Source organism: Carassius carassius, chromosome 26 (genome assembly GCF_963082965.1).
Source record: "Carassius carassius chromosome 26, fCarCar2.1, whole genome shotgun sequence".
NCBI lineage: Eukaryota > Metazoa > Chordata > Actinopteri > Cypriniformes > Cyprinidae > Carassius > Carassius carassius.
This window is the reverse complement of record NC_081780.1, coordinates 1086932-1113968: the sequence shown is the minus strand read 5'-3', so window position 1 is coordinate 1113968 and position 27037 is coordinate 1086932. Positions and strand designations below refer to the sequence as shown.

The 27037-nt window shown below is 37.1% G+C and overlaps 1 protein-coding gene across 2 annotated transcripts; it reads left to right on the top strand.

The window, feature by feature from the left end:
* The first annotated feature begins 32 nt into the window (after positions 1-32).
* Positions 33-26784, top strand: ptn (pleiotrophin). 2 transcript variants are annotated; one of them, XM_059510562.1, is made up of 5 exons: positions 33-210; positions 18337-18425; positions 20752-20925; positions 22265-22423; positions 26454-26783. In XM_059510562.1, exons 2-5 carry the CDS (start codon positions 18338-18340, stop codon positions 26507-26509), a joined length of 477 nt encoding a protein of 158 aa, XP_059366545.1. In that variant the 5' UTR covers positions 33-210; position 18337; the 3' UTR covers positions 26510-26783. The 2 variants fall into 2 exon arrangements, with proteins under 2 accessions (XP_059366545.1, XP_059366544.1); XM_059510561.1 differs by lacking the exon at positions 33-210 and adding an exon at positions 18061-18238 and having other exon boundaries at positions 26454-26784.
* Positions 26785-27037: the final 253 nt, after the last annotated feature.

The window sequence follows — 27037 nt, the reverse complement described above, 5'->3', positions numbered from 1 at the left end:
CACACACACACACACACACACACACACACACACACACACACACACACACACACTCAGTCCGTCGCTCTCACAGACACCATTAGCACGGCTCTGTGGTGGAAATAGAAAGCTAGAGATAAAGAGAGAGAGACAGGAGGATCAAAAGAAAAACAAAGAGGGCAAACAGGTGGAATTAGGAAGAGCAACAGCAAACTATTCTTCAGACGACAGGTATGTAAACTTTAAACCTCCTTCTCGAAGCTCAGAGCCGCTGTAAAGCTGAGTTCACAACTTCTGCGCTCATTTAAAGCCAAACAAGGTCTTTTCTCAAGTGTTTTCTTGGTGAAGGCTTGAGCAAATGTCTCCTCAGATCCTGAAATACAAAAAAAAAAGAATAATGCAAGTTAAAGTTTTTCCAAAAGAGTTTCTGCTCTGGTTGGAGAGCTTTACTGAAGGTTATGGGCTCAGTCTCAAGAAAATATGTCCAAGTGACATTTCGCTACCTTATAGTTTGCATAAAAAAGCCTATTTTTATGTTTTATGGTATTAAGCATGTATCATTATTCTGAATGTTGTTTTTCATTAGATTGTAATTACCATCATTTTTTTATATTACGGTACAAATTGTGTTCAAAAGTTTTAAATTTCTTTAGTTAATTTAATTTTTATGTATTTTTAAATATAAAAATTTATATATCTTTTATCATATTTAATAAAAAATATATAATAATATATTTTCTGTATTTTTTTGCATTGCAGTATATGTAATTTTTTTTCATTCATTTAAAAAAAATATATATTATTTAAGATTAGATTAGATTAGACTAATTACAGATGATTTGGAAATATTTTAACTGTCAAGAAAATAATGTCAGTGCAAAACGTCTTGTTGACCCTAAAAGGTATTTTCTTATTTTTTTAAAAATTTTTGAATGTTGAGTTTGATTTCATTCTAATTGTTGTAATATTGTATTAAATATGCAATGTTTAAAATGTATTTTTTTTATTGAAATACTTATTATTTGTTTTAAATAAAACATGTAAAACAAAAAAATCTAAACATTTATATAACATTGTTTTATAAATAGGCTATATATTATACATTATTTTGCATTACAGTAACAACAGATTGTGAAAATTGTTAATTATTACTGTAATGTTGTAATTTCCTTTGTATTACAGTAATACATATAATTTTTTACATTTCAATTTAGTTTTTAGATGTAGATATTTAATATTATATATTGTTTAAAATATATTATATGATATATATATTCGCATTAAAGTGATGATAATTAAGGAATGTCTGAAAATAGCGTCAGAATGCAAACAATGCAGAAATGTTCTATTATTTTGCAGAATATAATTTGTTTTGGAGTGAAATCATGACATGTTTCGTGAGATTGATCGGTCGATGTTTCTCGTGTTTTTCTTTACGTCTCGCTCAGATGATGTAAATGACATTGTTATGCAAGAAAGCATGCATTTCCTGTTTAAACTTCAAAGCGTTTCCTTTGAAAAGCATTTAAACGGGTTCGTCGTGGTCCACCTTTTATCTGTCCGGCCAACATCTGTGCGGGAACATCCCCTCTGGGACGATAGAGAGAGAGAGAGACAGAGAGAGAGAGAGACAGAGAGACAGAGAGACAGAGAGACATAGAGAGAGAGAGAGAGAGAGAGAGAGCGAGAGTTTTAACTTCCTCCTCATCAACACACATCTCATGCTCCTCTTCTCCTCTCCTCTCAGTGACAGGTGAAATCTTGTGTGTGTGTGTGTGTGTGTGTGTGTACCGTCTGCATTCAGACTTCTGCGTGTAGTACATGTGTGTGTGTGTGTGTGTGTTTTAGAGAGGCCGTTTTTCCCAGGGTGGTGTGTGAAGTGGGTCGTTCCTGACTGGAATGAGAATAAGCGGGTGTTGTGTGACCCTGTGAGCTATACGCTGTTGCTATAGTTCACAGTGAACCTCTCAGAACGAGTCCTGCTCAGATGAAGCGTCTCTCGCCGTCCTTCTCACGTCCAGGACCAGTTATGATCCATTATTAGGAGACGTGAGTCACTGTTATAGTATTCTGTTGATGGAGGTTAACTTGGATCGTTCCCAGCACATATAGAGAGGCGCTAATGGAAAAATAAAGCTTCTTTATTAGCTTCCATAGAGAAGCTTTAACATCCATGGACTCTTTATAATCCACAAAGGGTTCATGTCAAAGGTTCAAAGTAATGTCATTGAGACTTTAAATCTCACAATTTTGACTTGTTCTCACAATTTGACGTTTGAATCCCTCAATTCAGCCGTCTTTTCTTAGAATTGTGAGTTTATATCTCATATTTTGGACTTCTTTCTCAGGATTACGAGTTTTTGTCTTACATCTCAGTCTTTTTCTCAAAAAAATTGCCACTTTATATCTCACAACTGAAACTTTTTTTTTTCAGAGTTGCAAGTTTTTATCTCACAGTTCTGACTTTTGTTTTAGAAATGCGAGTTTAAATCTCACAATTTCTCTCAGAATTATATAAATACAAAATTAAAAGTACGTATGATTTGTTTATAGACTTTTATCTCAGAATTCAGAATTTATATTTTGCATTTAAGCATTTTTTTATCAGAATTTGCAAGTTTTTATCTCACAGTTCTGACTTTTTTTTCTTAGAATTGCGAGTTTAAATCTCAGAATTCAGTTTTTATATTTTGCATTTCAGCCTTTTTTTTCTCTTAATTGATTATATCTCACAATTCGGTGTTTTTTCTCAGAAATAGCGTGGTTATATATCATAATTTTGACTTAGTTTCTAAGATTTGCTCACATTTACGAGGGGAAAAAACTCAGAATTGTGAGATGAAAAAAAAAGTATATGTACTTTTATTTTTTATTTTTTAATGCCGTTGTGGAAATAAGCATCCATAGTTAACTTTAGATTATTAAAAACATCTTTGCACAAAATGATAAAATAAAGACAAAATGATTCTTTTATTCAGAACTGATCTGGGAGGAAGCAGAATTGGTTGTTCAGTGTCTCCTGTGGTTCTGGTCGACTGTGTGGGAACGGGTGGTTATATACACATCCAAACACAAAAGCATTCTGGGTAGAGGCTCAGGGGGGTCGTTGCATTTCTCGGTCTGTTCTGTTCGATTCCCTCTTTTCATTGAAGCAGCTTGAGGCCGCTTTCTCATAGATTGGGTCGCTAAGTGCAGGAGGCCGATGGAGAATAACACACACACACACACACACACACACACACACACACACACACACACACACACACACACACACACAGTGTTTGGATTATCAGAAGGATGCTCCATGGAAACACACACACACTCGTGTGCTCCGGTGGGGAATACAAAGACGTCTCTCTGAACTGACACATGATTCCATTGACTTGATTGATGATGATGATGATGATGATGATGTAACTGATGGCGTTATGAAACAAGCAGTGGTCTGTGGTTACACAAGTTTTATTCTTAGTTTGGACGATGCACTGCTGAAGTGTGGGATGATTTATTGTTTCTGAAAGAGCTCACAAAGTCTGATTTATTTGATCCAAAATACAGTAAAATTGTGTTAAATTATTATAATTTAAAATAGCTCTTTACTGTAAGAATCTGTGTTAAACTGTAATTTATTTCTGTGATGCTCCGCTGTATTTTCAGCATCATTCCTCCAGTCTTCAGTGTCACATGATCTTCAGAAATCAGAGTAATATAATGATTATCAAGAAACATTTCTGATTATTATCAATGTTGAAAACAGTTGTCCAGCACAGTATTTCTGTGGAAACTTGGATAATTTTATTTCAGAGTACTGAATAGAAAGAACAACATTTATTTGAAATTGAAATATATTTTATAATATAAATGCCTATGCATGTCACTTTTGATCAGTTTAAATTATTATTATTTTTCTATTTCTATTTTTTTCTATTATATTTTCAAATGTAATTTTACTTAATTTTAAATGTAATATAAATGTAAAAAAACACACTAGCTTTCTATTTTTCTATGCTATCTACTTGTTTTTTTTCTATATATATATGTGTGTGTGTGTATATATATATATATATATATATATATATATACTGTCTATGTGTACTGCATTAGGATAACCGAGTCTTGTCATTCATACTTACATGTTGCTCTTTTTTTAGATTTGACTGCTTCTATTGTCCTCATTTGTAAGAAGCTTTGGATAAAAGCGTCTGCTAAATGACTAAATGTAAATGTAATTTATTCCTGTGATGCAAAGCTGAATTTATGGAAAGCATATTTCAATAAGATTTTAAATGTTTTTGAAAGCGGTCTCTTATGCTCACCGAGGCTGATTTATTTAATCAAAATACATTCATAAAATTATAATATTATTATAATTTAAAATAACTATTTTCTATCTGAATACACTTTCAAATGTAATTTATTCCTCTGATGTAAAGATGAATTTATGGAAACGATGTTTTTCAGGATTCTTTGATGAATAGAAACGTCAAAAGAACAGCATTTATTTGAAGCAGAAATCTTTTGTAACATTATAAATGTTTTTAATAAAAGTATTAATTTCTTTTAAGAACTCCAACACAAAAATGATTAAGTTTCCAACATCGATAATAATTGATTTTCTGGTTATGACTCCTGGTGGTGGAAATAAAATGCAATCATCCTCAGGCTCATTGGGTTGTTTATCTGAGATGACTGGGATCTGATTATTGATCTCCTGCACACGATCAGATCAGAGCCCCCCCCCCCTCTCCCTGTGGGAGCGCTGGCTTGTTTGTGTTTGTCTAATGAAGTGAGATGATTGTCTCTCGGTGTGAAGTCCCCCGAGATGGAAAGAAAAGAAGCCGTGAAGTAAGTGGAGTGATTGACAGATTGAGTGACTGTTAATGAACACACATTAGGTCTGTTAAAAACAGATACCAGGGGGAAATCAGCCCAAAGAGAAAGGCTAGAAACATCAGGAAATTATTCAGATTTGCACATTTTCATGTTCAAATACTGTCTCAAGTCACATTACATACTGGTCTATGAGCACCAGTGTTATTATAGTCAAATAAAACCATAAAAACCTTTAAAATTATTATTATTTGACTGAAATAAAATATTATAGATATAGATATATAATATTTTATATAAATAACAATTTCTCTGTAATTTATTTATGAATTTTAATAGCAATTTCTGAGTGGAAAAAGTTATAAAAGATATCCTACCATTTTTTTTTTAAATGTAAAACTTATGAAAGTTAATAAAACACAGGTAGACATAATTAAAAAAAATAAACAAAAACTAATAAAAATTACAAAAACTTTAAAATGTTGACTTTAAAATCCAAATGAAAACGTCTCAGGTTACGAATGTAACCATAGTTCCCTGAGTAGGGAACGAGACACTGTGTCCTCTAGGGGTCGCTATGGGGAACACCTCGTCGTGACCCGTGTCTGAAGCATACATTCGCCTCCGACATCACTATCGGCGCGACTATAAACAAGCACCGGGAGAAAACGCCATTCATTTCTTCGTCTGAAGCTTGCGTCTGAAGCATGGCAGGGAGCTAGAGGACGCAGTGTCTCATTCCCTACTCAGGGAACTATGGTTACATTCGTAACCTGAGACGTTCTCTTTCAAGGCTACTTCGAACTGCGTCCTCTAGGGGTCGCTATGTGGAACAGTATACCCATGCTGAGGGGAGTGCAGGCCAGAATCATGGCGAGCACTAAGTACCAACTCTACCATTTCTATGGGAGTTGCCCCTGGGACGTTTAAATGGCTGTCTGTGACAACCAAAAGGCCTAAGCTACATACCCAACTTAATTGTTAGGGCCTCGGCCCGGGGTAGAACTGAAGGCTTGGAATCATGAAAGATTCCTTTAAAAGGATACGGCTAAGAACCTAGCATTTTCTACCATGTCTTGCCTGTCACAAAGGGGCTACCGCTAGCTTACGCATAAGCTTGCTGAAGGGGCTGTCTCAACAGTTCTCTAGAAGCAACGCCCTGTTTAGATAGGTATCCAAGGATACATAGGTGGAGTGGCGCCCAAGATGAACGGGGCTTTTACCAACTCAAGAAAGGGCACGAAGCAACTGTGCGAAGCCCTCACCATATAGGATTTTAGAAAAAACGCAGAATACTAGCGTGCGAACTTACCACAGTGTGAATTTCAGAAAATGTGCAAAGACTTCACGTGCACACTTACCATAGCATGGATTTACAAATACTGTTCTAAGGAGGGGCTCTCGTGGCACTCTGATAGAGCAGCTCATAGATGGAATAGTGTATCTCAAAACAGTATGATTGAGAGTCATCAACTCGATCTATGGAAAATACTGGAGCGCTCTGGGAAAAAACAGAATATTCAGTCTCATATGAGAGGAGAACTCCAAGCTCAGAGTAGCGCGCTCATAGGCGACCCTTCTTGGAAAAAGGGGAGCGCTGCTAAACTACCACGAGAATCACCCATATAGCCCATCATGTTGAGGGAAGCGATGCTTGAAGTGTATAAACAAATACACACTGGCTGAATGGAGCCCAAGGAACCAAGGTGTAATCATCTCAAGAAAGGGAACGAAGCGGAGCTCGTAACCCTTACCGTACAGGATTTCAGAAAGTGTGCAGAGTCTTGCGTGCAAACTTACCACTTACGTGGATTTTAGAAAGTGCGCAAAGTGTTCACGTGCTCACTGACCACCATGTGGTTTTGAGAAAGTACACAAAGCTTAGCGTGTGTACTTAAAGGTTCCTAAGCATCACAGATCACATCGTCTAGATCACACCCCTTAGGTTCTGCTTTCCTCCTCGTGACCCACGATTCCTCTAACCTCTGCCCGCAGGTGAGGGAGGAGCACGAGTCGCGACACTAGCCTTCTGTGCCCGTCTTTGATCCTCAGATCGAGACAGGCCAGGACCCCTATGTTGTTCGGGCTCAGACCTGGACCTTCGTGGAACGAAAGGATCTGAAAGCAGCAGAGCGCGCCTTCGTCTCCCTGAACTTGGCGTCTCAATGGAAACACTGAAAAGTTCAGTAGGTGAAATCTGAGTATCGAGAAGAAAGCCTTTTCTTTCCTCCCGATGTCTGCCAGGTTCATCCACAGATGTCTCTCCGCTGCCATCATGGCCGCCATAGTCCTGCCCATGGTGGAGGCGGCCTGCTTGGTAGCACGGAGAGAGATCCGGGATGAGGTGGAGCTCAGCTACCTGGCATATCTGATATGATCAGTCTGATATGCTTGAAACACCAGCATCGTGTGTAATAAAGCCACAGCCTGACCTGCTACTGCGTATGCCTTGCCATTTAAACGAGATGATTTTCTGAAGGGGCTTAGATGGCAAGGAGGGAGATTAAGAGAGGATGTTTCCCCCGCAGAATTTATTTTAATCTCTTTCTACAGGGGGCATCCCCTCATAGCCGTTTTCACGCATCACCTCGATGTCGGCAGATTTACTTTCATGCCGAAACCGATAGATGCGAGAAGAAAACGGCCTCTTTCAATTCTTTTTGATCTCTGTATGGAGATCATGCAGAAATGGAAGGCACACCTGAGCTGGAGGGCTATGGTCAAAAAGATAACGCTCATCGAGTGTTTTTTTTTATTTTTTACATTGCCGTGGCGCGATCCATAACCTCCAACAGCTCTACATACGCAGGGCAGGAGCATTGAGAAGGCTCAGCCTTAGCTGCTTCACCATCCTCAAATATCTCCTGCATTTCCTGGGTAAAACCACAGCAGAGCACTAACCTCAGTATCAGAAAGTGTTAAAGATATAACATCATCCTCCCGAGGCTCTCTCTCGTCCGCCGCCATTACGAGCGCGACAGGGAAAGTCCCTCTTTAAACCATTCAGACAGATCCACCTGTAATTCTCACAAGCTCATTCTCCTCCGTAAATCTGCAGCGACAGGTCCTGAACCGCGGGAAGCAGATGGCTGCCTTTTTCCCTTTTTTTCTCAGAAGAGAGACGAACGAGAGCGGAGCTTTTTTCATTGAAAAATGCTCACAATGCATGCAAATTGCCTCCTCAAAGATTTTGCGTGCCTGCTCTTCACACAAACAAATGACGCAAAGATCGCGTGTGTCGTCGGGTGCCAAATAACGCCGACACGGATGCACACATTGTCTAAACGCTTGCTAGTTATCGCCATGATAGACAGAGAAAGATCGCTCTTACCAGTTCTTTCAGATGCACGCTTCAAACAGAACAGTCAATGAAGACGAAGAAGAGAATGACGTGTTCTCCCAGTGCTTGTTTATAGTCGCGCCGATAGTGACGTCAGAGGCTGTTGCCGGCCAACAAGTTGGTGTTCCCCATGGCGACCCCTAGAGGACGCAGTTCGAAGTTCCCTTGAAAGGGAACAGAATATAAATTATTTAAAAAAATGAATCAAATATTATCTGAAATTAAACTAATACTAGTGGTGATGTATTTTTGTAGCACAAGCTGGAAGAAACATTACTTCTCCAGTGGGGTGGTTGTGGGCGGGGCTATTTCTTTATCTGGCCAATGACAGATGAGGGAGTGTTTCAGAAACCCGATCGTTTTGGTGATGCTGTAGTGCCACAGAAGAGCAGCTCAGTTTTTATTAAAAACGTTATTTTGTTATATCATCTTGTTGGTTTGTGTTAAGTCACATTCCCAGAGGAACAGTTTCGGTCTCGCAAAGCTCAGGAAACCGGTGTGTTTTCCTTCAGTGATCGGATAAACTACTGAAGAAAGCAGGATGTTCAGTGATAAATAAAAGAGTAGAGCCTTTATTCCACTAATGACTGACTGGATCATGAAAAGTGGGCGTTACATGTGAAGGGGCGGGGCTTGAATTAGGTACAGATGATGTCAGCATCAAACTCCCAAAAAATGTATTAAATAAAAAAAAAGTCCATAGTATATGTATACTAGAATAATTTTCCAAGTTATTTTTTACACATAATATTAACATTATTTTTTTGATGCTTTGTACATTTTAAAAACCAAGCATCAAAACATTTTTTTTTTCAGCGATGCCACAGAAGAACCACGTTTGGTTTCCCGAGGAAACTTTTAGTGATCAGTTGTGAAAAGAACCGTTTTGTCTTAGTGTGAAGAACGTTTTAATAATCTAAAGAATCTTTTTCCAATATTGTGAATTGATGTAGAAGGCTCTTAATGGCTCCAAAGATTCTAATAAAGATCTGTTGTTTTAAGAGTGTGTAGGTGGAGAAACACTGAGTTTTCTGAAAGTAGCTGACAGTGTGTGTGTGTGTGTGTGTGTGTGTGGTCTGTATGGGGGGTGGACAGAGTGTGTGTAATCTCAGGGCTAATAGGCCGACGCAGTGGGCCAGAATAAGTGTTTAATGGGGTGTTGTGTCCCGGTTGACTCACACTCACGTCATGCACATCTCACCTTAAGAGCTTCTGTAGTGAACACAGATAATAATAGACACTCTGCTTTAATGTTGCGGCCCACAGTTATTTTTATTGTCTCTGTCTTTTCACACAAACTTCTCCGAGGCCCTTGAGTCATTGGGCTGACACCCAATTAAAGAAGCCGGGATGTGAGCTCCGGGGAAATTATGGATTATACCCAATCAGTTTGTGTGTTGATTTGATGGGCTTTTGCATCATCACCTGGAGCATGTAAACAATTATGATTGATGGTTTATGGCTGAAAGAAGAGGTCAGCCAAGTGTCTGTCATCATTTGTGTCTGCCGTGGACACAGAGGACATTTGGAGCTGGAACTGAGCTTCAAGATACAAAAAGGACAATTAAATTAGAATAAAAAAAGTCCATATAACTTGTATAGCATTTTAGTTCATGGAAATAATGAAAAATAATTTTATTGAAATAAATAAGTAAGTGTTAGAAAAATATGGCTAGTAAAATAATCAAATTGGGGATATTTGCTAGTAGATTCATGAAAAAAAAGTATGGAAAAACTGTAAAAAAAAAAAAAAAAATAAAGTACAGATAAATGAATTATAAAAAGTTAAACAAAAAAGAAAATGAAATATTAAATCAAACAATAAATAAATAAATATTAAAATAAATAAATAACTAAAGTTTTATTATTTAAAAAAATTAAATACAAAAATATATTTGCTACACAATATTTTAAACATTATTAAAATGAATGGATACATGTTAGAAAAGTTTCAAATAAATAATTACTAAAGAATTAAATTGAAAACAAAAAACAAAGAAAATGTGATCAAAATAAATATTAAAAACAGATTCACACAAATAAAGAAACATTAGATAATATCTTAAATATATAAACAAATAAAAATGGATTTAATCAATGCAGATAAATACAGTACTTCACTCAGTAGAAAATAATATAATAAACACAAACACAAATCGGATATTTGAATACATTACAATAGATCCCTTCTACATTTTTGGATGGGGGTCACTTGCATGAAGTGAATCATATTTGGGGGTCCATGGCATCTAAAAGACTGAAACCCTTGTTCTATATTCCAAGCCTTCTGAAGTCACCCGAGATTAAAGAACCAAAGCATTAGTGGATATTTCTAGCGAATAATGGCTTTCAATGACACATATAGACCCCTCTAATGCAGAGCTTTCGTTGTATTACAATACTCTCCCTTTGGGTGCCACACAAAACACACACCAGGCTCTACAGAGCGAGTAAATGATGCCAAAGTCTTCATTTTTGGCTTTTGACGTCACGGTGCATTTTAACTTGATTTTAAAAGGCGCTCGACGGCTGGTGTGGCTAATCTGAGCGATTATAAGATCTCATCCTCTCGTGGGATTAAAGTGGAGCTGTGTTGGCTGATGTCTTCACAAACAGACGGCGAGGAAGAGGAAGGCTTTTAGAAAGTTTAATGAGGGCGAGTCCACCTACAAACTCAACTGTAGCCGTTCACGAACAAGCGCAGGTCTGTAAATAAAGCAGGAGATCTCTGTCTCTCTCTGTTTCTGACTTCTGAGAGCAGATGAAGTTAGAAGAAGCTGCTGTGGGATAAGAGCAGCGACCTCGGCCTCACCGTGTGTGTGTGTGTGTGTGTGTGTGTGTTCACAGAGCGCGCTGTACTTTAAAGAGCACACCCACTCCTTCTCTCCCTTAATGTCACTTGCTTTCTTCTACTTCACGCCCTCCAAGTGCTGACCAAAAATAACACAACTCCTCCATTAATATACGGCTGACTGTGAAAGTCCAGCATCCCAAACAACATAAAACAAGCCATCATAACAAATATCATTACAAACTTTAATGCTCTTAACCATCCAGTGTTGGGGGAGTTAACATAAAAAAAAACACAAAAATAGACATTTGGAAGGGCGTCAGTAAAAGTTAAGAGAAAACAATGGTGTACAAAACGAATTACAAAAATTAAAAAAAGCATACTAAAAAAACAACAAAAAACAAAAACATTCTTTAAAAGAATCACTACCAAGATATGTAGAGATAGAAATTGTGTAAATGTTAAAAAAAAAAAAAAAAAAACAGATAAATAAAAATAAGATTAAACTAGATAAATAAATAAAAATTGTTTAAAAAATAATGAAGAATTACCGCTCCTAATTATTAAAAATAATGATGGTTTCCAGCAGATTTGACCGTTTGCATGAGTAGTAATTGACTGAAATGCGTGTATTGAAATATTTTATGTTCCACCAATGATAAAACTGCAGGATTATGAGTTTTGTGGGACTTATGAAAACTGTAAAATCTGTATATTATGCTAGTAGCATGTGTTGGGTTTTACAGTAATATGTAGATAAGGTATTTGTGCTTGTTTTGGGCCTTTGGGCTGGTTTTGTTACACAGACCTGGCAACCCTGTCCAGTAATGTCTGATATTTCATCAGGATCTAATGGTTTTAACTTGGCCACCAAGAGAAAGCAAGATATTACCAGTAGAAACCCACTGGGAGCATTACAGTTCCCATTAAACCAGGAAAACCATTACAGATTCTTGTTCGTACAGATTCAGAAGAGTTTGAATCTCATGTTTTTGACACATACAATGATTGATCAAGGTTCAGCTTTCTTTTATTTGTCACATTCATCCTCAGTCCACAGTGTAAAGTCACTCTTTATTTATAATGTGTTACAGTTGAGATGGTTTTAAAGCAACTTCACAGTATGAGATAGTAATATAATCAATGCAAACTTAAAATATAGTAGAAAGAAGCAGTATACACGATTAAGAATACATAGAGACTATGTAATATATGCATAAGCTATACAGTGTGCATTATATATATATATATATATACCACATTAATACCATGTTTTGTGCACATACAAGATATTTTTTTATGTTATTACAATAAACAGTTTATTGCCATACATGTTTATCAGGTGTGTGTGTGTGTGTGTGTGTGTGTGTTAGTACTGTATACTTGGAGGTTGTTGAATTTCTAATTGAGCTAAATAAAACTATACCGAGGCCGGTGAGAAAAACTCTTCTTGAGTGCAATCAAACATAAAGAATACTGGTGAGCTGAGCTCTTTCGTCTGGAGGTGTGTGTGTGTGTGGGCTAGAGAGAAACCCTGACAAGCTCAATAAACTCTAATAAGAGATGCATTTCTCTGAATTTCAGGAATTGCATTTCTTTGGCTCTTTTTTCTACGTAGATTGTGGGTTTGTGATGAATGTCTCTGCTTGATTTGAGGAAACTCTCTGAGAGACCCTGCGTTTACTCCTACACCCTCAGAAAAAAAGGTACAAAAGCTCTGTCACTGGGATGGTACCTTTTCAAAATGTACACTTTTGTACCTTTTAGGTACTAATATGTACAGTTTAGGTACTAATTTGTACCTTTAGGTTACCAATGTGGACTCTTTAGGTTAAAAGGTGTGCCTTTTGAAAAGGTTTCACCCCAGTGACAGCTTTTGTACCTTTTTTTCTGAGAGATAAAATCCTGTCCTTCAGCATTGCTAAGGATATAAAATATAATATATAATTTATATGATAATATAAAAATGGACAGGCTACTCTTTCTGCTCCCTTTGGGGATTTACTGCGCCTGTCTCATATGTCATTTTCATTTTGTTTAACTTTAAAATAAAATAAGCAAAAATGGTATATATCAAAAAAAAAAAAAAAAAATCATGACAAAAACAATAGACTCAAATACTAAAATGCAAAAAATTAATAAAAAATGTATAAATGTATAAATGATATATATATATGTGGGACATTAGTTATTTAAATAGATGTCATTGTGCTGGTTTCAAAACAAAAGTGCATCCCTGAATAATTCCTGTTGGTTTTAAATATTGTAAATGAAGAATTTGCATCATGCCACAATACATATTTGTTACTTCCTACTACTTTTTTGTTTTAAAGTTCTTATTCTTTAAAAAAAAAAAAAGCAATTTTTGTATACAGAGCCTGCATTTCTTTTATTAAAAAAATCAAGAAAATTTTTAATAATGTTAAATATGTTTACAATTTCAATTAGCTGTTTTCTATGTGAATCTCTGTTAAACTGTAATTTATTTATGTGGTCAAAGTTGTATTTTCAGCATCATTCCTCCAGTCTTCAGTGTCACATGATCTTCAGAAATCATGAAAATATGATGATTTACTGCTCAAGAAACATCACTGATTATTATCAGTGCTGAACACAGTTGTGTAGCACAATATTTTTGTGGAAACTAATATGATACCATTCAAATGTTTATGGTCAGTAATATAAAAAAAAGAAAGAGAAAGAGAGGGAAAGAGAGAAAGAGAAATGTACAGTATAATAGTAAAGACATTTAAAATGTTTCACAATATTCAATTTAAAATAAATGCTGCTCTTTTGAACTTTCTATTCATCAAACAATCCAGAAAAATGATTTTAACAAAAATATGACGCATCACAGCTGTTTTCAACACTGATAATAATCAGAAATGTAAATTGAGCAGCATGATTTCTGAAGATCACGTGACACTGGAGTCTGGAGGAATGATGCTGAAAATACACAGCAATAAATTACATTTGAACATATATTCATATAGAAAACCGCTAATTTTAATTGGAAAAATATTTCATAATTTTACTGTTTTTACTGTATTTTTGCAGCCTTGCTGAGCAGAAAAACTTCTTTCAAAAGCATCCAAGACTGTTGAGCAGTAGTATATACTGCATAGAGCAGACAGTGTGTGTGTAGTATAGTGTGCTGTTTGGGGGTCGAGTGAGGCGAGGCGACTCATCTTTGGTGGCGTTGTGCTTCCTGACATGTCCTGAAAGATGTTTTTGGTGTGTGTGTGTGTGTGTGTGTGTGTGTGTGAGCTAATACTCCGTCACTCGGGCTGAACTTTTCTCTGGAGTGAAATTCATGGAAAGACACGAATGTCAAAAAGTCGATTTGCAACACACATCCCATCTATTTTCCATTTGAGAGGGTTTTGCCGGCTATGAGCTGTGTGTGTGAAAGTGATTTGGGATTACAGGTGCCTGGCAGGTTTATCGGAGACCCGGCGGCTTTATCCATCCGTCTGTGTGTGTGTGTAAGTCTGCAGGCTTAGTGCTGCTCTGCACAGGGTTTCTCTCTCGTGAATCTGATTGTTTGACTTGTGTTTACTGAGATCAGACGCCTCGCTGACGCTCTGATCTACAGGAGAATATGGTCTGGAGTTATTAGTACTCGCTGCATATGAAGACACTGGAAGGTGTTAAAGTGTTCCTCAAATAATTCCTCAAATCATGTGTGCTACCAGACTGTTATTGTAGTTAGTAACGTAGTCCATTCATTTACATATAATCAGACTTGACCTTAACTAGTTTATCACGTCAATTTATATTGTGTAATCATGTACTATACTGATATAAAAATACAGAAAGACAAAATGCATATTTAAAAAGTTACAAATATATTCAAAAAAGAATCTCAGCATTACATGTAAATAAGAAATGTGTGCATTTTAATGCATTGAAAGAAATAGGAGTTCTTTCACTATAAATGTCACTTAATAAAGCAGTTGATGCCAGCAGAAACTCACATGACGAGTGCTGTCAGGTGTCTTTTTCTCCTGTAGCTGACAGTTTGGTGTGTTAACAGCAGAAAGAACTCGGTAAACACAAGTTTTTCAGTGTAGAGACGCTGTTAACAATTCACATTTCCTCCTCGTTCTAGCATTCGCCGCCTTCAAGTCATGTTGCAATGATTTTTTTATGAGACGAGCGCATATGAATGCCGCTATGTGGTAATTACCAGCGGGGAAACTGTGTGTTTTTTTCCTTTTAGCTCATACCCAGATAACAAAAGAACGTGTAAAAACATGTTCTGTTTTTATAAACTCAAGGCAATGTTCCATTTTATGATTTTGCAAACATTATGAGAATGTTCCATTTGAATGTTCTCTCGATGTTTTGAAACATTTAAAAATGAATGTAGCTGATAACGCTGAACGAACATTCTATTAATGTTACTGGAAGAACATTTGTTCATAGAGAAAATACGTTCTGACAACGTTCCGAGTTGGAGGCGTGTCTAAATTGAATAACAGTGGACACAGGTTTGTGCAGTAAAGCAGTATATAGTGACTGTTTTCTTATTCTTATTCCTCTCAAGATTCATCGTTTATCCGGGTTTTTTAGCTCATCTTCCTGTTTGCTGCATTCTAACAGGTTCTGATAAGCTCCGCCCCCTGATCACTAAAAACAAACCCCCAGAACTCAACAAAGAGTCAGAGTAGATGGATCAAGCGTGAAGCGTTTCCTCTCAAAGCCAGACTCAGCGCGGATAAAACCCTGTCAATCACAGCGCATATGAAAACATGAGAGGTTTCAGAAGAGCATCTGTGAGATTTACACTGTAATTGACAGCTTTATGTGAGGAAACAGGCTCTTTTTAGCTGACTGTCTTTCACTTTCATTCTATGAAAAAAAAAGAGCTCTTATGTTCCACAGAAGAAAATCCCAGGATTCATGTGACATGAAGGTGAGTAGCTGAGAATGGTGCACTGTCCCTTTAAGAGCCGGTGCACTGTCCCTTTAAGAGCCAATGCACCAGGCTTACAGAAATCTGTCAATTGCGAATGACGAGTACAGTGTTCTTCTGTGTGTGTGTGTATGTGTGTGTGTGTGTGTTTCACTCTGATGGATCACGTTGTCACTCTCTCCTGCTTTTACACTGATCAATGAGCTAAAGGAGTGTTAGAGCAGGATAACCGCTTTACCTCAGTGCACACACACACACACACACACACACACACACACACACACACACACGGCCGACCCCCCTCAGGGCTTCATTCTGTAGGGGTTTGTAAGAAAGCACAAGTCCTTTGTCTTGTGACACTAGTGGACTTCCTTTAGGTTCTGTGGAGGTTAAATGTGTAGATATTCGTGATATCTGTCTGGTAGGATTGGGAGAAATTCACATTGAGTCAATACATGAGCTGAATTTAAATCAGAAAGACTGGGAGATGAATTTACTGAAGGGATTAAAGAGTCACGATAAAGAGGAATGCCGTTAGTCCATCACAACAATAAAAATGGCCAAAAACAGATTATTAGGTTATTATGGGATCTGTCCTCTACATTTATGAATTTTGCATATGATTTATCCAAAGAGACTTACAGTAGTTTCAAGCTGTATATTTTATCAGTTTGTCCATTCCCTGCTTCATTTGATACGAAATGTGTTCTGTAAAATGAAAGTTAATAAAATTTAAAATGAAAGGTAGAAATATGGAATTAAATATAAATTCATTTCTAATTTAATTAATGATTATATTAGTATTACTATTATTAATAATATTAGTATTATTATTATTATTATTAGTAGTAGTATTTATATTAATATTTTACAATATTTGTGAACATAGAACACCTAAGCAATCCCATAGCAATAATATATATATATATATATTTTTTTATTATATAGTTTATTTTAATATAGTTAGGTATAGTTTTTTTTTTTTTTTTTTTTTTTTTACATTTATCTTACATTGATTTTATGTTATATAGCCTAACTATAATATCAGGAATTATAAATATCAGATTTTCATAGCAGAAAATGTCAAGCATTGATTTGCACATATGTCTTTGACAACATTCTTACAGGTGAGCCATGATATAAAAGATTATAGAAATGCATTGTTTTAAAAAAAAAGTGGTTTTGTTAAACTCCTTCTATTTTAATTCTAATAAGTTAAATTAACATGCAAATTACAGTTGTGCACCTTGTTTGCAGTTGTTCAACTGTTCGTCTGCATCTTATTCAATTGGTATTGGGGAATTGAATTGGACTCTACGCAGCACCTAACCCTGCTGTCTGATCCTGTCACATCACTCCAGGCTAATCCTCTCTCTCATCCCCTATCACACATTCACTAGCAGTCTTGCTAATCAGGGCTTGGAGGGCAGATTATGTTTTAACGATCCGAATCACTTTATATGTCATGACTCATGAGTCTTTGATTGGCAGGTTTTTGCCCATCTGACTGAAATCACGGTTATTATGTGGTGCTGATGATTTCACAGTCTGACTCAAGTGGAACATCTCAGGTGTGTGCGAGCGCCTGCTGCTCACTCCGACCCGGCAGAGAGACGTCCAGCGTGATTAGCACTGATAGAGACAGAAATGATGGGACGAATCTCTCAGAAGCATCACCAGCTCTCTTTTTTTTGGAATTGTGACCTTATTTCCATGACAATTTAGCACATTTTGTCCCAAAATGCTTGTTACTGTAATACATATGGGTGTTTTACTTTTGCATCTGGCGTCTTTTATCATTCCCATAATTCTATTACATTCGCATTACGGTAATGCAATAATGTTTTAATTCAAATCTGCATGAATAAAAAGCAGTGCAACAGATATAATGTATAAATGCGTTTCTTTTCACGCTTTTTTTCCCTCACATCACAGCAATGATGTTGGATTATGGAAAATTGAAGGAAATGTGCTTAACTGTCTTGAAAATAATACATCTTTCTAAATATAGGCTTTATTGTATTTAAATTTGACTTGGAGATGTAATTTACAGATTTCATGAGATTCACCCCATGAGAGAAAATGGCTGAGCGTCTTTAACATGAGGCAGAACTAGGAAAAAAGTCTGGCAAACCAATGCTTATGGGCACAGCAGGAAACCAGCCAACCAGAAATAGGAAGAGAAAAGGAGAGAGGGAGGCTCATAAGTAATTGAAATGGAGGTGATGTCGCCAATGGGCTGCACTGCTACTGTAACTGAAGTGCAGCCGAGCGTTTGGGATAAAATTGCTTTCTAATTATTCAATCCACCTTTACTTTTCTTCCTGAAAGACAGAGAGAGAATGACTGAAAGAAAGAGAAAGAAAGATAGCCTCTGCATGTATGTTGATGAAGCATTTTACAGGTCGATATTTGCACGCTGTTTGTTTTGTTGTATTAGGAGCCATACACTTAAAGTGCATTTATTTTTTTTCCCAGCATGCAGCAGCAGTGGGTGTGTGTGGCTTTGCTGGCCCTCCTGACTGTCACAATGACGCTGGCAGATGGTGGAAAAACAGAGAAACAAGGTAACAGAACATTTTCTTTTCTGTATAACTCTTACTGCTCTGTATTGCCACATATTGCTATATTTTACCATACAATGATGTATATATAACCCCATACATGTCTGTATTATCCTGTGCTGTTCTATAGTACCCCATATGCTACTATATATTACGCTATTAGCCCACATTGCTCTATATTACCTCTCAATGCACTATATTATCCAGCAGTAATATCACCACACATGACTCTATATTTCTCTGTATTCTACAGTATATTATCCCCTTGTGCCTTATATTACCCCATAATCTATAATTTTCCACACTGCTCTTTCTCTTCTATTCTTACTGCTCTATATTTATGCCACTCTGTATTACTCTGTTCTGCCCTATATCATATCACCCATGTTGTTCTATATCACCCATGCCGCTCTGTATTACTCCATGTTGCTCTATATCACCTTGCTCTATTTCACCCATGCCGCTTTGTATTACTCCATGTTGCTCTACATCACCAATGCCGCTCTGTATTACTCCATGTTGCTCTATATCACCTTGCTCTATTTCACCCATGCCGCTTTGTATTACTCCATGTTGCTCTACATCACCAATGCCGCTCTGTATTACTCCATACTGCTCTATATCACCCATGCCGCTCTGTATTACTCCATGTTTCTATATATCCCCCATGCCGCTCTGTATTACTCCATGTTTCTATATATCCCCCATGCCGCTCTGTATTACTCCATACTGCTCTATATCACCCATGCCGCTCTGTATTACTCCATACTGCTCTATATCACCCATGCCGCTCTGTATTACTCCATACTGCTCTAAATCACCCATGCCGCTCTGTATTACTCCATACTGCTCTATATCACCCATGCCGCTCTGTATTACTCCATACTGCTCTATATCACCCATGCCGCTCTGTATTACTCCATACTGCTCTAAATCACCCATGCTGCTCTGTATTACTCCATGCTGCTCTATATCACCCATGCCGCTCTGTATTACTCCATACTGCTCTATATCACCCATGCTGCTCTGTATTACTCCATACTGCTCTATATCACCCATGCCGCTCTGTATTACTCCATACTGCTCTAAATCACCCATGCTGCTCTGTATTACTCCATGCTGCTCTATATCACCCATGCCGCTCTGTATTACTCCATACTGCTCTATATCACCCATGCCGCTCTGTATTACTCCATACTGCTCTATATCACCCATGCCGCTCTGTATTACTCCATACTGCTCTAAATCACCCATGCTGCTCTGTATTACTCCATACTGCTCTATATCACCCATGCCGCTCTGTATTACTCCATACTGCTCTATATCACCCATGCCGCTCTGTATTACTCCATACTGCTCTATATCACCCATGTCCCTCTGTATTACTCCATACTGCTCTAAATCACCCATGCTGCTCTGTATTACTCCATGCTGCTCTATATCACCCATGCCGCTCTGTATTACTCCATACTGCTCTATATCACCCATGCCGCTCTGTATTACTCCATACTGCTCTATATCACCCATGCCGCTCTGTATTACTCCATACTGCTCTAAATCACCCATGCTGCTCTGTATTACTCCATACTGCTCTATATCACCCATGCCGCTCTGTATTACTCCATACTGCTCTATATCACCCATGCCGCTCTGTATTACTCCATACTGCTCTATATCACCCATGTCCCTCTGTATTGCTCTATATTACCCATGCCATTCTGCATTACTCCATGCTGCTCTGTGTCTCCCATGCCACTTTGTATTATCCCATACTGCTCTATATCACCCATGTCATTCTGTATTACCCCATACTGGTCTGTCATCCATGCCTCTCCATATTACCCCATATGGCTCTATTTCACTCATGCAGCTCTATATTACCCCATACTGTTCTATATCACCCATGCTGGTCTGTATCACCAACACCACTCTGTATTAGTCTATACTGCTCTATATCACCCATGCTGCTCTATATCCCCTATGCCACTCTATATTACCTTATGTTGCTTTATCTCACAAACGCCGCTCTTTATTACACCATACTGCTATATATTATGCCATGCTGCTCTGTTGTCCACACCATTCTATATTACGATGCCGCCTTGACTACCCATGCTACTCTTTATCAACCACACTGTTCTGTAATGCCTCACACTGCTATGAATTACCCCTCAGTATTCTATATTTCCCCACACTCCTCTATATTATCCCACAGTGCTCTATATTTCCACACACACAGTGCTCTGTATCAACCCACGCACTGTCTCTTGCTCTCATACATACAATTGTAAGGTGCAAAATGAAAGTGTGTGTGCTCTCACTCTGACAGGTAAGAAAGAGCGTAAATCGGACTGTGGCGAGTGGCAGTGGAGCGTGTGTGTGGCTAATGAGGGTGACTGCGGCCTGGGCACCAGAGAGGGCACACGCACCGGCACTGACTGTAAACAGACCATCAAAACCCAACGATGCAAAATCCCCTGCAACTGGAAAAAGCAGTTTGGAGGTGAAAAGCCACACAAACACAGGTTACACACACACACACACATACACACACACAAAGCTCAGGGTAAATAAGCCAGCACTGTGGAGTAACAAGATGGAGATTCTCACAGAATTCTGTCCTCAGAAATAACATGACTGCAGTGAGATCCAGAAACAAGCTGGCAGAATATACCACTGTGTGTGTGTGTGTGTGTGTAAGAGAGAGAGAGAGAGCATATGCCACCTTCCCTGTGGATTTATAGGTATGCACATAAACTATCAACAAACACTGAAACTGTAGGGTGTTTTCTCAAAGAAGTCTCTCTTTGGGAAGAGCGTCTCGCTTTTAAAGAACATCAGAAATCACAGACTTAATAAAACATGATCACACTAAACGTTGAGTGATGAATCCTCTGTGTATTTCTGTGTAGCTCAGCAGCCGTGTCAGTGCAGTTTAGCATCGAAACGTTGACGTCTAGAGCAGAATCTTTCCTTTTGAGTAATAAGGGCTCTATTTCACACATGCCTCATTTTTGAGGGTCTCTGTTCAGGACAGTGGCCATTCAGCCGGAGGGCTGCTGCATGTAATTACATTTTCCCTGCCTTTAAATATGTCATTAGAGACAATTTTGTGCTTGATTGAAGCAGTTTGACCCCCATCCATTCGCTCCAACGCATTGCCAGAAAGAATGAAAGATGAAATGAGACGACAGATAAAGGACGGAGAGCATAAGATCAGAGCTTCGCAATTGGTTTTGCTTCAGGATCCCGATTTTACATTAACCGTCAAGTGCCAACCCAACACAGTACCTAAACTGTTTATTGTGTAAAATTGCATTTCGATGGTCTCATGCTCTCGGCAACCAATAATTCACCTCACAAAATGAACAAACTGTGCCCTGCACAAACCTCACTGTAAGTGAACCTGTATTTAATGTAGTCTGGGTTGTGTTTTCTTTTCCCTTGTGTAGACTGCAACCCGTTTTACTTCCATAATCTGATGTATTTCCAAGTGAAACAGGATATTCAACATGAAAAAATGTGGTTTTAAACTTTGGGAGATATTGCATGGTGAAAAGTTTCTCCGTATGACAGATGGTTGAAAAGGGATGGGAGACGGCAGCTGAAAACTTGTTCAAGATTATGAAGACAAACATTTATTTTTTCAGAATAACATGCACTGATGAATCCTTCACAATAACACCAGGAAGATGTATTGAGACAGTAAATCTTGATTTTGTGTTGACTTTAACCCTGTTTATGCATGCATGCATGCATGCTTGTTTTGCTTTTGCATTTGCACTGTTTTGCACAGTTTTTTTTGCATTTAAAATCAAGCTGTGGGTTTTTGTCTTTTGCAGGTGAGTGTAAGTATGATTTTGAAGCGTGGGGAGAGTGTGACTCGATCACAGGAATGAAGAAGCGCACCGGTGTGCTAAAGCGAGCGCTGATGGACGCTAGCTGCCCGAACACTGTCAGCGCCACCAAACCCTGCGGCAAACCCAAGCCCAAGATACAAGGTACAGGAACACACACATATACACACAGAAAGATGTTGAGCATGCAATGTGCTAAACTTGAACAAATACAAAAGCAGTATCAACTGATTTGATTGGAGTGCTACAAACCTTTGCATTAAGGTGAATAGGGTAAAAATGATAATTCCCATGCTTCTCTAGGTGATTAATCACAGTACATTATGACAATTGTTATGTATTACACGTTTCCTGCATTGTTATGTTGAAATATACAAACAGGGCATTATCTAATTAAATATGCACTAATTTGCATACATTTCCAGAACAGATTTTAGATATCTTTTTTTTTTTTTTTTTATCAGTGCATGAATCAGAAAATATTGTCAGCAAACCAGGGAAAATACATTTTCACCATGTTTTAAGGAATAACGTTGCATAATATCAGGCGAATTATTTATGAACAAAAAACCATCAGAAGATAGACAGGAATGAAACTGTAAAGTTTGGAATTGACATCTACAAACTCAAATTGTTAAATCTGAATAAAATAAGCATTTAAAGGTGTCTTTGGATGTTTTTTCTCCCCACTAGTCTGAAATATGTTATAAAGCAAAGCAGTCCCAAAATAGACCAGTGCATGACAAAATAACTTTTTTCCAGTATTGTCTTGCCCTAAAAAGAATTTTAAAAATCCAAATGCATTATGCTAATGTTTGACATTATGGTATACTCCAGACTGATCTCATATTATTTTTCAGGTCTGCATTTTGAACCGCAGGACAGTGAGATCGTAAGGTTATGCTGAAATATTGATCAATAAGGTCTTTCTCTCTGTCTCGCGCTCAAGAAGTTTCCAAAGACTCTATTAAAGTTTAATAAATGTGATGGTTTGAGAGTGCATCTGTGTTAAAGGCCACAGACAGCTGGTTGTGTAGCTGTTGTCGTCTGTGCTTCATATTATTATGAAGTGAATATGCTGAGATTCATGGCACTGCAGTATTTCTAACGCTACTGTCTCCCGCTGATGAATCCCTCATTCTGTAATATTCCTCATTTGTAAGTCACTTTGGATAAAAGCATCTGCTAAATGAATAAATGCAAATGCTGGCAGAAATTCAGGCTAATCAGAAAAAAATTCGTATTAATCTACCAAGACCCTCGTTTTTCAATCTGAAGGTCGCAGATTTAATTTTCCACCGCGAAACAAAACACACAAACAGACAGCAGCATCTGCATTTTTTATTAAATTGGGTTTAATTAAGTGGCGATATGATTGTGTTTGGATGAAGTGGACAGCGAACCGGTTCAAGATGACATTCGGGGTCAAGAGCAGCTTTTCTAAACCTCATTGTAGCTTTGAATGTTATGAAGCAGTGTTAAAGTAAGGGTTGTGAATGTCTGGATCAGAACGAGAGAGAGAGGGAGGATGAGGAGGTGTAGAGGAGATGGATTTGTCTGTAATGGATGAGACGGGTCTTGTGTGCTCATCTCATTTATCAGGATTTGGACTTGAGCTCAAGTGCTGCTGCCACCCTGAAAGAGCTTAAAGAGCCCAATCCATCATCAAACACCAGGCTCTATATGAACCCAAACAGTTCTTAAAAAATAGCGCTGTACTCTTAATGCATGTCCACAACTGACCCGTTTGTGTCTGGAGAAACATCATGCCAACTCCAGTTTGGAATTAAGTTTCATGTTTTTGAAAGGCTTTTCAGTCTATCCACCAAGGCTGCATTGATTTGATCAAATACAGTAAAAATGCTAAATATTATTAAAATTCAAAATAACAGTTTTCTATGTGAACATATTTTAAAATATATTTTATTTCTGAGATCAAAGCTGTATTTTCAGCATCATTCCTCCAGTCTTCAGTGTCACATGATCTTCAGAATTCCTTCTAATATACTGATCGAGAAACATTTCTGATTATTATCAATGTTGAAAACAGTTGTGCTGCACAATATTTTTGTGGAAATTGATACGTTTAATATTTCAGGATTCACAGATGAATAGAAAGTCGCAAAGAACCGCGTTTATTTGAAATACAGTAGGAATCTTATAACATTATACATGTCTTTACTGTCACTTTTGATCAATTTAATGCATCCTTGCTGAATAAAAGAATTAATTTATCCTTTTTTAAGTCATACCCCAAACTACACAAAAACATTGTGCAGCACAACTGTTTCAAACATTGATAATAATCAGAAATGTTTCTCGAGCAGTAAATCATCATATTAGAAGGATTTCTGAAGATCATGTGACAATGAAGACTGGAGGAATGATGCTGAAAATAAAGTTTTGATCTCAGAAATAAAATATATTTTAAAATATATTTACGTAGAAAACTGTGTGTGTGATACTGTATCTGCAGATAATGTGTATTTGTGCCCTTTTCAGTGTGCCAACAAACAGAGGACAGAAGTGATTAGAAACTCCCTAGAAATTCCCCACTGATGGACTGGAAACACACACACACACACACACACACACACACACACACACACACACACACAGGATGAGAGGGGTGTTTTCACCGGGTCTGTTTGAGGTGATAAGAGCAGCAGCAGAGAGGATTGTGGGGGTTTGGGAGCGGGTGCCACTGTCACAGATGGATGAACGGGGGTAAACACACACACACACCTCATCTCACCTGTTGGTACAGCAGGCCGGAGTGGACGGGACGTCACATCACTCACGCTGATGTTCATTATGAAGGGATGAGGTTTTTCAGAGCCTCTGATTGGCCGGGCTTCTGTTTGTGTGTCTAATGATATGGTTTATATTAAAGGCTGACCTCACGTGAGATCAGATGGAGAACAGCTGATCTCAAGATCTCATTTGTGATTCGTCTTTCCTTCGGTTGCATTCTATAATTAGCTGTTGTTCTTCTGGATGTTTTTGTGTTTGATTTGAATGGGTTTAATCTTTATGCTAATGATATGCTAATGCTATGAACGCTTGGATGGCGTTATTGGACATGTAATCATCATCAGACAGTTTAATGAAGATTTTCTGCACATTTAGATTGTTTTGTGTGCAAACGTGTTTGTTTGGCGAGTTCAGACACGACTGCAGACGGCAGGTGTTGATGACGATGGGAACTTTTACACTTGATAAACTCTGATCAACAGGTGACGTCCGCTCTCACTGAATTCAGAAGAATGTTCATTAAACGAAGTCAAGGTTCGTTTCATATCTGAGATGAGATTTATGCAGAGGAACCTTTATAAATATCCTCATACAACAATAGAATCATTCGGCGTGATTATCTGGATTTTTATCATCACATTGTCCCCTAAATTATCATGCAATAAAAAAAAAGTCATGTTGAATTTAAAATATTTTTGATGTATGTATGTATTATTTTTTGGAAATCCAAATTCATGCAAAAAGAAAATATATATATATATATATATATATATATATATATATATATATATATATATATATATATATATATATATATATATATACTGTATATATATACAGTGTATATATATATATATATATATACACTAATGGAATTATGAAGAATTTAAAAATATTTTAATGTATTTTTTAATTGCTTTAAAATACTAAATAAACTAAAATTTTAAAATCCAAATTCCCATTATCATCCAAAAAATGTTTTATGGAAAAAGAATTCAGTGGAATGGTAAAATATTGATAGATCACAATAGCATTTAAAAATATATTTCTACATAAATAAAATTGTTTAGCATTTTTATTTTAAAATAAAAAATACTGTAATATTAAACAAAAATTAAATACTGTAATATATGAATAAATCATAATGAGAATTATAAAAATAAAAACTAAAAAAAACTAAAAAGGAAAATATTCAAACATGTAAAGAATTAATGGCTCTGAGAATACAGGGTTAAATGTCTTTGACTGCCATTAAAATGTCACAATGAAAAATCTTAATGTACCTTAAATAGGCATCATTTTCTTTAAGCAATATACATCTGAAATAGGAGCTTGATGTGCATGAGATTTGTTTTTGTTTGTGTGTGTGTGTGAGAGAGAGAGAGAGAGAGAGACTGATGTATAGTTCATCTCCCCACAGATACACAGAAACCAAAACGGGAAGGAAAGAAGAAGGAACGAAACCCGACGGACTAGAGGAGAAACTCCAGCTGCATCTGAAGCTGCTCTCTTCTGCTCCTGAGGCAGAAACACTAGATGATGCCGGATCTTATTTTCAGTAGAATATTTTTCCATCTTTTGTAGCTTTAATTTACAGCTCATGAAATAATACATAAATGATAAAAGAACAAAAATGAAGTACTAAAACCATCTGCTGAATCTTCTAATGTTGTACCAGCGGTATCAGACCGCCCAGGCCACATAGATATGTTCTAAGAACTTTTTTATAACGTTCCCATTTATGAAAATGTCTTAATTTCCTCTGAACGTTCTAAACATACAGTTCTTAAATGTAAAAAAAAAAACGAAAACAAAAAACAAACATTCTCTTGGTTCTGCAGATGTTAAGGGATTGTTACATTTAATCATTTCCAAACATTATAAAACAGTTACTATTGAATGTTCTGATACAAGAAAACATTCCACGAGCGATGTATGAATAACCAGAACGTTCTATTAATGTTACTTGAAGAACTTTTATTCATAACTTTGCCAGATCATTCT